General features: G+C 36.3%; 1 protein-coding gene across 4 annotated transcripts; it reads right to left on the reverse strand.

Moving 5' to 3' along the window:
- Nucleotides 1–1386: 1386 nt before the first annotated feature.
- On the reverse strand, nt 1387–10592 carry LOC18432061 (serine/threonine-protein kinase AFC3). Of its 4 annotated transcripts, XM_006842171.4 has the most exons (12): nt 10032–10592; nt 9773–9857; nt 7978–8004; nt 7728–7881; nt 7595–7643; nt 6692–6806; nt 6455–6546; nt 6207–6354; nt 2909–2973; nt 2719–2816; nt 2216–2321; nt 1387–2101 (listed from the first exon to the last, which is right to left on the reverse strand). In XM_006842171.4, the coding sequence occupies exons 1-12, from the start codon at nt 10119–10121 to the stop codon at nt 1970–1972; spliced, it is 1161 nt and encodes a 386-aa protein (XP_006842234.1). In that variant the 5' UTR covers nt 10122–10592; the 3' UTR covers nt 1387–1969. The 4 variants fall into 4 exon arrangements, with proteins under 4 accessions (XP_006842234.1, XP_088724283.1, XP_088724285.1 ...); XM_088868157.1 differs by lacking the exon at nt 7978–8004; XM_088868159.1 differs by lacking the exons at nt 6692–6806; nt 10032–10592 and having other exon boundaries at nt 9773–9912.
- Nucleotides 10593–12894: the final 2302 nt, after the last annotated feature.

Raw genomic sequence — 12894 nt, forward strand, 5'->3', positions numbered from 1 at the left:
CATGTGACATGTATGGGTCAGGGTATTTTCATCTTCCAAACTATCACTTTTTACCAAATGCTAATGTTCTTTTTGGTAATTTTACAAAATAATAGTGTTATTTTTTCTTGTGATAATATGTTGGGCATCAGATGTTTTGTTTCATAATTTATATTGTGTTTTAAAACCCAGATAAATGGGGTTCATCCATACATCAATGTTGGATTCGTGCTCTTAATCTTTTTTTGTAATTTATATTGTATTTCCAAACCCAGATAAATCTATATATCCACGTCGGATTATTGGATTTGAGATCAAAATCAAGTTTGGATCCGTCCAAATCAGCGATTCAGAACAATATTTACTATAAAAGCTGGTTGGTTGGGGGGGGGGGGGAGGGGCGGGTGGGGGGTTAAAAAGAAAGTTCAGTCAATGGTGGTTTTTGTAATTTTTTTAAATTTTTATTTTATTTTATTTATTATTAAATATTTTTCTGAATCACTGATTTGGACAGACCCAAACTTGATTTCGATCGCAAATCCATAAATCCGACATGAATATATAGATTTATCTGGGTTTCGAAACACAATATAAATTACAAAAAAAGATCTAGACCACGAATCCAACATGGATGTATCGATGAACCCCTTTTATCTGGGTTTTAAAAACCAATATAAATTATAAAACAAAATATCTGACGCCCAGCATATTATCACAACAAATTTGGTAAAATTACCAAAAAGAACATGATAAAATTTCAATAGCTTTCCCTAGATTTCTATTTAGGTGTGATTTGTACAAGGCCAAAGCCCTTACGAATTATAAGTAAAAGAAAAGAATTATAAGTAGGACACACCTTCAAATAGTGCCAAAATATAATTTTTTAGGTACTAGAAATCTTTATTATAGCATAGAAAATTTTATATTCATCTCTAAATAAAAATTTAATCTTAAAAAATAGTGTAAATAAAAAAAATTATCAACACTCGAAAATCAAAGCCCAAATACTGCATTATAAGCACTATATCCAAGATTTAATCTGTTTTTTTTTATGGTTAAGATGATTGATTTGAGTATTTTTAAGCATCAAAACATCTTCTACTGAATTTTTGAGAAGCCCCTTAATTTGATTGTTTAGGGCCTCATCCTCATAAACTTTTTCCTTCTCTTTATGGATGGATTTGGGTGGACACTCTCACTCTGCAAGGACTTGATCCAAACCATCCCACCCCACCCCCACAGCTTTTTCTCCATTTAAAAAGACGTTTTTCCTTTCTGACCGTACCAATCAACGGCGAAGTCCTCTGAAAGAGTTTTAAGAATTGAAAAACACGTCTCCCTCTCTCTCTCTCTCTCTCTCTCTCTCTCTCTCTCTCTCTCGAGTTTTTCATCTTGAGAATTGGAATATGAATGAATCTCCAAAGATACTTGGATTGATCAATATTTTGACACCACCCTTGAAAGTTTGGCCCTCATCAAACGGCCCAAGATTTCCTTAAAAGACACTAAATAAACATCAAAAAAGAAAACGCACCATCCACAATGATTAGGATAACTCAAGCACACAATTTCACTCTTCATCCATTCCACATGTACTGCTCATCCTCAACAAATGTTGTCCCTCACCTATATCCCACAGGTGAAAACATATGAACAATTTCATAGCCATTTCCGAAGCTCCATCCATCCATGACCGCCATGGATGACCAGCCATTACACCACAGCATTTCTATACACTTAGCTGAAACCCTAAGCCCTCTCCCCACCTCCTACCATGTACAAACTGCTAGGTTCGGGCACCCAGATGCTGGAACTTTTCAAAAGAGTCGGCTAAATTGTCACTTCATCGTTCGGAACACGGATGCCAAACCCAGCACAATAAACTAATTGCCCGTTTTAAGTTAAGAGAAAGAAGAATGCATCAGTGGCTCCGGGCTCATGAGGAGTGAGTTAAACCCAGGCAGATTAACTGGTTGTTGCTTCATATGAATTAGCGAGAGAAGAATGGATGGTTCAGGGCTTCACGGGCTGTGAGACGTTGGGTTGGGTCAAACTTAAGCAGCCCATACAATAGATCTACTAGGGTGGCTGATGAGCTGTGCACGTGACTAGAAATGATGCTCTGTAGTTAGCCACCAATGCAAGAATATTAGTCAGAAAAGATATAAAAACACAGCAAGCACTTCCATCAACCCCTCTCTCTCTCTCTCAATATAACATCAAGAGCCAGGCCCACCTTCAGTCTATCAAGTTTCCTCACTGCCCTGATACTTTCCCGTGAGCCTGCTCCTTCCGGCCAATTCAGATGTGTCCCTCGCCGAAAATATTTCTCTGCACACCGACTACAGCAAGACCAGCAGCTCAAATTATCAGCAAAAAGGAAGAATGAAAATGGTTTATTCACCTAATAGGAAGAAAAAAAAAAAAGAACTTTTCCCACATGCAGCACTTTTAGACGGAACTTGGCTGCCCTCTCTCTCAAAAAGGCAAGTAGAAACGGTTTATTTATTGAATAGGAAGGAAAAAAATCAACTCTCACAAACAGCACTGTTAGATGGGACACTCTCTCTCCCTTTCTCTCTCTCTCTCTCTCACAGAGCAAATAGAAACAGTTTATTCACCAATAAGAAGGGAAAAAATAACTCTCACAAGCAGCACTATTAGATAAATCTTGTCCTCTTCCATACACACACACCGACACGCACCCACATACACACACAATGGCATAATAAAACTTACTCAGCTTTTCGAATCATATGTTCAGGCAGTGGACCCAAAACCCTCTCCATCATTGCCAGATGCTCCAAATTTTCATGTGTTTGAAACAATGCTTCTCCCTGGAACAGTTACATATAAGATGATCCTAGTTTCAGTGTTTTGAAAAAGTATTTAACAGAAAATTCAAGCGATACCATAAAAGAACACTTACGGAGCACAGCTCAGTGAGTATACAGCCAATGCTCCAGATATCACAAGGAAACGTCCACCCAAGTCCTGCAACGAATCCAAGCACGGCTTCCCCAGTTAAGGCATGATCTATCAGAGTTACAATTTTAAGAAAATGAAATCTTCTTGATAATTTACTAATAGATGAGATTCAAATGTACTTGCATAAGACTAAAGCAACTCACAAAGCTTCAAAGTTACTTTACAATGAAGAATACCAAATCTTCCTAGCCAAATTATTCAAAATAATATAATAAAAATAATACCACAAGCCCCTTCGGACCTAAATGTATCCTTTGCATTACAATTAAGAAAAAAGAATAATCCTATAAGACATAAATTAAGTCACATACCCAAGTTAATTAACACAAATTTTGCCTCATCGGAGATAAAGTTCTCATGTAGCATTTTTTGAAGACCCACATGGTCCTCTAGGACCCAAAACCTAGAGTTCCCTAGGTCTTCGTTAGTTGTCCCATCTAATGCCTAGTAGATACCACATTAGCTTAGGTGTATCACCTATTGTTCAAAATCTCTCCACTCCAACCACCAGTTTGTGCCATAAAGTGTACGTGTTCAACCCAAGCCTAAGACTACGTCACCGTGAACTTAACAAAAAGAACAATTCACTTAAAGAATTCATATATTGTTTCTTTTAAGTTGAAAGAGATGATTTTCAGGGGTTTCTAATAAATCTCTATCAGTCCAATTCCACGACCGCTATGAGATTGAATGACAAATGCTTTGTAAAAGATTCTTTTAAAGCTACAATATATTGGACCGTTACCTAGGTCACAGGTACTGCAGAGTATCGGCATATCTATTGCACAAATCTCGCTTAAACAACTAGAGAAAAAAATACACCATTTCACAGCCCCAAATAAAACTCAATATTGAGCAGTGAGCATCCTCATCTAAGTTCACTGGGCTGAAGACCTCTCGCAAGACAAATGCACAAAAAAAAAAATCATAAACAATCGTGAGATGTAACAGTGAGTGCAATGGATGTGGTCACCAAAACCATCTTCCCACTAAAGATCAGGTACCACATCACACAGAAAGTGATCCATACTCAAAGAAGCAACATCCTAAGTGTACGAACTTCATCAAAGTTCTTGACCACAGCGCTACAAAGACATTTATCTGTGTTTGCATCCAACAGACACCATGAGAAATGCCCCCCCCCACCCCCCCTCCTCCCTTCCTTCTTCCGAACCAAAAAGAAAAAAAAAACAACCCAACCAAAATAAAAAATAAAAAAAATCAGACATGACACATCCATAGAACATTGAGAAAGGGGGGAACCGTAGAATTTAAGTAACTTTAGAAGAAGTTTTTTATTTACATTTCAGGGCAACATATTGAACTCAAATTTATTTAAAAAAAGGGTGCACCGAAATTTCTGAGTGCCCAGCACGGATGTCATGGGGTTGGTGCGATCTGCACCTACAACTTATGAATATATTACTATAAATATAACGAAAATTGTTTCATGCGGACTGGACCTCATTTCTACATTTGCTGTCCAGAAAGTGTAAAGCGTCCATCTTAAAGATGGATGCAAGTAGGTGTTCCATCTAAAAACAATGGAAACTAACGGTACAAATGATTTCTTACTAGAATTATTATTTTTAGCTTTTAAAATTTATTTATTTTTTCATATTCATGATCTCAATGTTAGAGATTACATACATGTCCTTAAAAATTAAGTCTTAAAATCCATCTCAAAAATAGATTTATTAAGAGGCCCGCATTTCTACATATACGAGCTTGGCCACATAGAAACCGGGTCCTAAATATAATAGCACATAAATTCCTCCATATTGATGAACTTATAAATATAATACAACTTCTAGTGCATTTGGAAATGCTTCAAATCAGTGTTCTGAAGGTTTACATCAAAGCCAAGGTCAGGGACTTGGAAGCCCCCAAACCCAATTACTATGTAACGTAAAACACTGCCTTTCAGCAACATTTTACACCATTGCCAGAAAGGGCCTCAGACCCCTTTTTTGTTTTTGTGCAGACCCCATAGTCGTCTTTTTTCTGTGTGGGTATTCTTTTCCAACCATTGCAAACGGATGCTGAATAAATTTATATTTTGATATTGTACTTTTTTTGGGAGTATTATGATCTATAATGCAAATATTATAACATGAATAGACTTTGTATTATGATAATATGATCTATACACATGCATAAATCATCGCATGTACAGGTGAGGGGAAGTTTGAAACCCAATAAAACAATGGGGTTTGGGATAAGGCTCCACAGAATGATCAACACTTTCCAGGATTATCTTGATGACCTGTGAGCCAGTGTTTGGGACAGCATGATCAACACTTCCCAGGAATATCTTGATGACCTGTGAGCCAGTGTATGGGTAAAAATATGGAAAGGAGAGAAGTGATCTGTAGACCATAAAACTGAACACGTCATATAAAATTTTCAGTGCATGGGGAAGGCCAACTTTACTGACATAGCTTTCAAGAAGGGGCTAAGTTCAAAAATGAAGGGAGCAAATTTTGCTAGTGATTGGATATGTGGGGTGAAAATAGAGGCCACAAATGCCTGCTTCCAGTGGTTTGCTAACCTAGCATCTGATCCAAAAATCTGGTTAAAGATTGGATACAACGGACTCGTGAAAAAAGTAAGGGTGCCCAAATTTCGGAAGGAACCTAATGAATGTTGACTCCAAGAAGAACAATCACCTGTTGGGGTGTTTTGGAGGACAAAACTCAGAAACCAAGATCTTGATCTCAATAAAGAGTCTAAGATCCTTAAATGGTACCCAAGTAAGTCTCCCACAATTCCTAACCCTTTAGTAGTATAATCCAGCACCATTCTTTCAATAAATACAAAAGTTAATTAAACAAGAAGACCTGACTAATGATAAGGGTTTCGGTTTCTCCCACGCGAACAGAAAGGATCTAAGAGAAAGAAAGAACTACTGCAAGGGACCTTGTAACAGCCAAAGACAACAAAGCCAATTGCAACCATTTAGAAGAAAATTTCAGTTAACATCTTTATTTTATGCTGGTCATCTGAAGCCAGGGCATAAACCCCAAACAACATGAACCCCATGCTTGACTACCATTTAGATCTCCTGATCCATGGCACTACAGCTTTGTAATATAAGCAGAAGAAAATAGAGAGAAAAAATTCAAAAAAATCCAAAATAAAACAATATTGAATTTGAAAGACCTAGCAGATACGAGTATATTAGGTGTATTTGCATTAAAGAACTGTGTGCATAAATCTCTACTTCATGACCGATTTACCTAGAATAACCTCCGGCGCTCGATAGTGCCTTGTAGAAACAACGGAGCTATTATTGAGACTCTCAAAGACAGTGCTACCAAAATCAATCAGCTTTATGGAACTTGACTTAGGCAAGCACCTGAAGTACATCTCATCCTGTGAACTCCTCTGTACCAATTGAAGCATCCAATTCAACACAATAAATTATACTTAAAAGATACCCAAAACCAAGGATTCATGCTTTTAAAAATAGAGACTAATTAGATACCCTGTGGTCTGGAAGCTTAACATATTCTGAAGACACAAGAAGTATGTTTTCAGGCTTCAAATCAGTGTGAATCAGGCGTAAATCGTGCATATCTGTCGAATATGATAAAAGCACCACCATTAGGTTGAATAAAGAATCAAGGGGGCTAAGAGACTGAGAAAAACAAACAACCCCCAAATTCCAAGCAATAACAAAAGAAACAATAGAAGCAAAAGAAAAAAGATATAATCTACACACATGCCACAGATTCCAAAAGCTGACGACCAAATTCCCGAACAAGGTCCACAGGGAATGGGCGATACTTATTTCTCTTTAAAAAGTCGAACAAGCTTGGCCCAAGCCTCTCACATACCTGTCGAAACAATTTTAAGCCAACCAACATATATTCAACCAAGCTGTTTCTTCTTTTCCTCTTCTAATTTAAAGAACAGTGAATTACAAAAATAAAGGCATATCCAACTTCTCAGGTTGTTCCTAACCACTCTCATATATTGTCCCCCCTATCAGCCAAGTGAGGTCCAACCCAACAACTGTGCTCAGTTTACAGTCATCAAGAATATAACAATTTTTTGAAATTAGAAGAGACCACCACATGAAGAGACCACCACATGAAGGCATTACCTTAATGACCTTCATACAACTTGTAGGGGAAACCCAACTGTCGTTTTAGGAAGAAAATAAAGGACATAGTGAGAGTTTGAGACCTTTATTATCAATACAATAGAGCACAGGCACCTGAGTATTCGCCAGGATCAGGGGAATAGACCCATGTGAGCTGAACTACTATCTATTTCAGAAGGATAAAACTCTAATCTCTTGGATCAATCCTGAGAAGTACAGAATTCTGGAATTCCTGGGAGCTTAAAGGGAGAACAACTTGTGGCGTTAAACTCCTAGAGGCATAAATCTAGAGACTGGTGTCCTTGAAATTAAAAAAAGGAAGGCATATATTTATAGGCAAAATTTAAGGCGACTCCCAAGCATCTAACGAACCCTTTTACAAGCAAAACAAGAAAAACATGTGTTCTATCAGAGATCATATCATGGGTACATCCCTTGCTGATAAAAAGGGAAAATGAAAATGATCAAGGTAACTTAAAGAAATAAAAAGTCATTTAATTGCTACAATGTGATACTTACAATGCATATATGATTACGGTAATCAAACCAGTTTTGAATCTGCACGCAACTGCAACAGAGAAAGATATAAATGCAAGGAACATAATTTGAATAGCATAGACTACTGATTCTTGATAGGAAGTCGGCTACTTACTGTGATCCACCAGCATCATTTCTAGCAAGATGATGAAGAATATCAATTTCAATCAGTGCAGCTTCACGATATTTCTTTGTGCTCCGGATTACCTTAATTGCTACCAAGGCTCGTGTTTCAAGGTCATAACATTCTAAAACACGACCAAATGTACCTGCAGTAGATTGAAAGACCCATAACTTAAATATACTAAGCAGAATGTGTTAAAAATAATGGCCTAAAGAAATAATCATGGACTTTGCCAACACACCTTCACCCATCTTACTGAGTATTTTATCTGCACCATTAACACAAGCATTAGTCATAAATTCTTGCAAAGGCAAAAATTATTAATTTTGCACAAGATAAATATGATAAAACCAGGCCAAAAACCACATTTAATGACCCCAATTGAACAACGATTGTCGTGCCATATGAAATTCCTTTTCAGCTCTAAAAATCAAATAAGTTTTGTTTATTTCAATATACAGAAACATATGGGATATTCCAGAATTGTATCCATAGTCCCCTACTCTGTTTGCTTAATGAGGATGTCAGGATGACACATAATTCGTTTACAAAATCAGGAATATTTGTTATTAAAATGAACTGCACCTTAAAACCAAAGAATATTGATAAACATTGAAGGAACAACAGAGCTCAAGTTCTTAAAAGCAAAAACACAATCACCAAAGAGGCCATAGTAGACCAGAAAATTCTAACGTTTGGGGCCCCAAAGATTTTTAAGGAAGAAAGGGAAGCAAAGCAATGACACTATGAGTAATACTGTGACACCTTAACATGGATTCTTGGCCGGCCCACATTACGAAAAGCGAGTGTCCGATAGAATTTGGCTAACAACGATGGGCATTCGGGAGGATTCAGGCTCTGATGAGCCATGAGAGGGTGGGTGACAAAATTTAGATCCCGTAGTGGTGGAAATTAAAGGAGTACATGGTTAATCTGAAGGTAAAGTTGCTTTCGGAATATGAAAAATCTCACCTTCAATTTGGAATATAGGTTAAAACACGTTTGCTGCACAAGGCTTTTGTTGGACAAATAACATGCTGGAATTGAATAAATTTGTATTCCACTGGACTATTAATTTGTTGTTAATTTCTATAATTTCCCGAATCAACAAAAAAGAACCCGTTATCTTCCTCAATGATTCCATAAATGCCAAAACATTGTCTCCAACTAACACCAGAATCCTCACCAAAATGAAGACTAGAACACTGATCTAGTAAAAAAGTGGATGTTCCATAAGTTAACTCAGGATCAGCTTTCCACTTTTGAGAAATTCAATAGTGTTCTAGAGCTTCAAATTTTATATTCATGGTTTCCTTAAAATTGCAGCTCGGTTGATTCATGAACAAAAAATGAAGCAATTGAAAGCCTCATTGGCACGGAACAAAGAGGAAATGAGGATAGAGAAATGGCAGAAATACTAAAAGCATTCATTTGCATTTGGGCAAAAAATACATTAAGTGCTTAATACATTTTTCCATCATTCAATAATTGCAAATGGCATATGTCACCAATATAAGACAGAATGTTACTTTAAAACCAAGTTTCAAAACAAAAAGAATGTTACTTTAACAATTGTGTATGAATGTAAACGAGAAAAAAAATAAAAACCGAGCACAAGAAAAGGAAAGAACATTGCTCCTAGATATGGGGAAATCTGACAAACATATAATACACACACAGACAAAATAAAAAGGAAGACATTGCAAGATATGGGCAAATCTGACAAACATGTAATAGATAATGAAGCAAAGAAATCACATGGAAATTAGACAAATATCAGTGCCAGAGGTGTATTTTAAAAAAACAAAGAATCATAGTAGAACTGAAGCCAATTGTAGCAAAATTCAACATAATCAAATTATAATGCATAAAATTCTAAACAAATTGAATTGTACATTAAAACATTACGTGCATGAGGATAAAGAACAAATTTTTTGAATAAGGAGAGGATAAAGAACAATTAAGATCAGTTCCCAGAATAACAAATTATGATCAATAATAAAATTATTAGAACAAGATAACAGACAGAAGCTTACATCTTGGTGTCAAATTATCCCCAATATCGAACAAATAATGCCCATCCTTATCATCACCACGCCATGGCGGAGATGGAGGTCTCGCCTACACAGAGCCAGGCACCAATTTGAATGTTACCGACCAATTAAGAAGCCCGAATGTTTCAGGTACCCACCCACTTCTTTAACCCTAACCCTAAATCCACCCTAGCCCTAGATCTATCCATGGCCCTAACCCAAGCCCCATGGCTTGAATTAGCTTATGCAGATACCAACAAACCTCTGGTTCTATAGGGGCAACATCCCAGGCCAATCGAGGTCGCTTTCTAGGGCGCTTCTGCACCTCTGCGACTATTGCAACAGTCGCCATATTTACGAACTATTTCTTCTCTGTTCACCAATAAATCCCTACAAAAACACCTCAACAAACTTCTTTAACAGACACTGTTAGGGAAAAATAGTTCAGAAAAAGGGACAAGATTTTCACAGATTGGATATGAATTGGGGCAAAATAGTCACAGGAATTAGCAAAAGAAAGGTCCCAAGATTATGAAATGAGAGGTGCTAAAAAGGAGATAGAAATAGGTTAAAAGAACTCGAATTGAGGGACAGTTGTAGAGAATGAAAGAAATTGGAACAAGTTTGGCGAATGAATTCTTTCTTGAAAATTCAGGGCTTCAATTTACAGAGTACAAGTTGAGATGAAGAAATACGAGCTCGAGTTTAAAAATCAGGGCTTGCAATCACGAAACTAGGGCTTCAAACTTACGGAAATAGAAGGGAAAAGGAGAGGAATAAAAAGTTACAGAGAGGGAACGGAATTAGGGCGAAGTGTACGATCAGAAGGCAGCAGAGGTTGAAGGGTATTTATATTGTATAAGGCAGAGGTTGAAAGGTATTTTAAGATATAAAAACATAACCTCAGCCTGTGGTGCTTCATAGCCAAACCCTCGGAAAAATATTTAGGGAAAGCTTTTCATGTTCCCCTTACAGCATAGAGTTCTATGTTCCCTACCATCCAGCCGTCCATTTTTATCAAGGGCCCGTCTATTTTTTTATCATGAGAATTACTCACGATTTGATCTTAGATCTGATATCTCGGAGTATTTTTTTTTTTTTTTTTTTAATACAATTTTTTTGAATGTGAAATTTGGTATGTACCATTTTTTCATGGGGGCGCATCTATAAAAAATATTAACAATAATTTTTCGATAAACATTAATGATGGTGTAGGTAATATGTTGTAAAATGCATTATTTTTGGGATTTAAAATCTTTTTATTTTTTATGGTCATACATCTCGATGTCGAGATGATCAATCAAAGGGTTTTTCAACATTAAAAGTACCTTTTCCGATGGATTTTTGAGGTGCATCCATAGCTCTACATTATAAGGTAGCAACTTTATATAAACTTTTTCCTTTTTAAGTTTCAAACTAAGGTTTCAAATGATATCTTGTAACCCCTATGTTACTTTAAACCTATTTTTTAACTTAAATAAATATGAAAAAAACATGCTTTTCTCAAATCCAATATTTTCTCTCTTCATTTATATACTTCAAACTTTTTTTTTCTCTCTTCATACGTCTCACTCACTCTCTCCTATGTGTTTCTCCAAACACCTCTCTCTCTCTCTCTCTACTCCCATTAACTTTTCATCTCCATGAAGCCCTTCTCTTTGTAGAAATATACGAGGATGGCTTTTAGTAAAGACAAATCTTTTTAGATTTGTTTGGCCTAAAAAACCAGGTTTAAATTAGCTCTGGGTTAGAAAAAATAAAATCTACAAATTTTATGTCCGATGATGTCATTTTAAAACCTTGGGCTACTATGAAATGAAACCTAAAAATAATAAGTATGGAGATATTTTCTCTTTTATCAATACGATTAATATGAAACCAAAACATATTCTACAACCTCGGGGAATAGAATCTCTATTTACTCCCTCAGATAAAGCATATGACCAAATTAGGCCGTTAAAATTTTCTTTTTAGATATAACCTCTTTAATACATAAATTAACCTCAATAAAAAAATAATTTATTATTACAATTTTAAGCCCTTAAAAAAATTGTCTCAAGATTGAATTAAAAATCCTTTAATTTTAGAGGGGTCAGAAAAAACATTTTTTTTTTTTTTTTTTTTTCAGAATTTCTTAGGTGGTTCCAAAATTTTGAGATTGAAAACAATCCTCCCAAATAGGTTGTTTGACTAGAGGGAGTAGAACTCGACTATGTCCCGAAGGAGCGTGGTATACAAACCCTAATATTTGATCGAGACATTTGGGATTTTTTGGAAATTTTGTAAAGCTTTACCTAGGATTGCCAATAGTCGGGCCTGGACATGGGTGGCAATGATCCAGACTCGATGTGGGCCCTGATGGGTATACTAGACCCGGGTCTAGGTATGGATCTCAAAAGTGGACCCGACAGGTCAGGTTTAGGTTCGATTGGGTCCGGGTCCGGGTCCAAGTCCCACATTATATTTTTGGATTCTAATTTATGAAATATATTTAAAGATGGAAAAAACTTATATAGCTTGCAACCTTAAAAAGTAGAATTAAAGATGCACCTCAAAAATCCATCCGAAAATGTTGTTTTAATATTGAAAAACTCTTTAATTGATCATCTCGACATTAAGATGAAAAAAAAAACAAATTTTGAGTTCCAAAAATAATGCATCTTGCAATACATTATCTAGATCGTCGATTTTCAAGATTTTCATATGTTTATAGTTTACTTGATTTTAACTATTTTTTAAATTCGAAATTTTATAATTAGGTATGAAAACAGATTTTCAGATAATCTTAAGAATTTTTTAGAGATATGTCTTAATTGGATTGTTTAAATTTACAACCTTATAGAAACTGCATCCTTTCAAAATATATATTTTGATTTTTAGGTCAGGCCTAGGTACCCGAACCCGACCCGTTGGCACCCCTAGGGCTGGACTGTAGGCTCTGGGTCGGCCCCCCGATTTTGAGCTGAATCCACATCAGATTTCGGGCTTTGGACCCTACGAAAGAATTGTTAATTATGTCTCAAGCGAGATCACATTGAGACCTGGTTAGGCCTGGCCCGACACTAAGGAGAACAAGCTTGTGTTAGGGTCATGGTTGGTCCGGCCCGTTGCCAACCCTACCTAGA

The sequence above is a fragment of the Amborella trichopoda genome, chromosome 5, assembly GCF_054954075.1.
Source record: "Amborella trichopoda isolate Santa Cruz 75 chromosome 5, AtrichopodaSantaCruz75HAP2 v2.0, whole genome shotgun sequence".
Taxonomy (NCBI): Eukaryota; Viridiplantae; Streptophyta; class Magnoliopsida; order Amborellales; family Amborellaceae; genus Amborella; species Amborella trichopoda.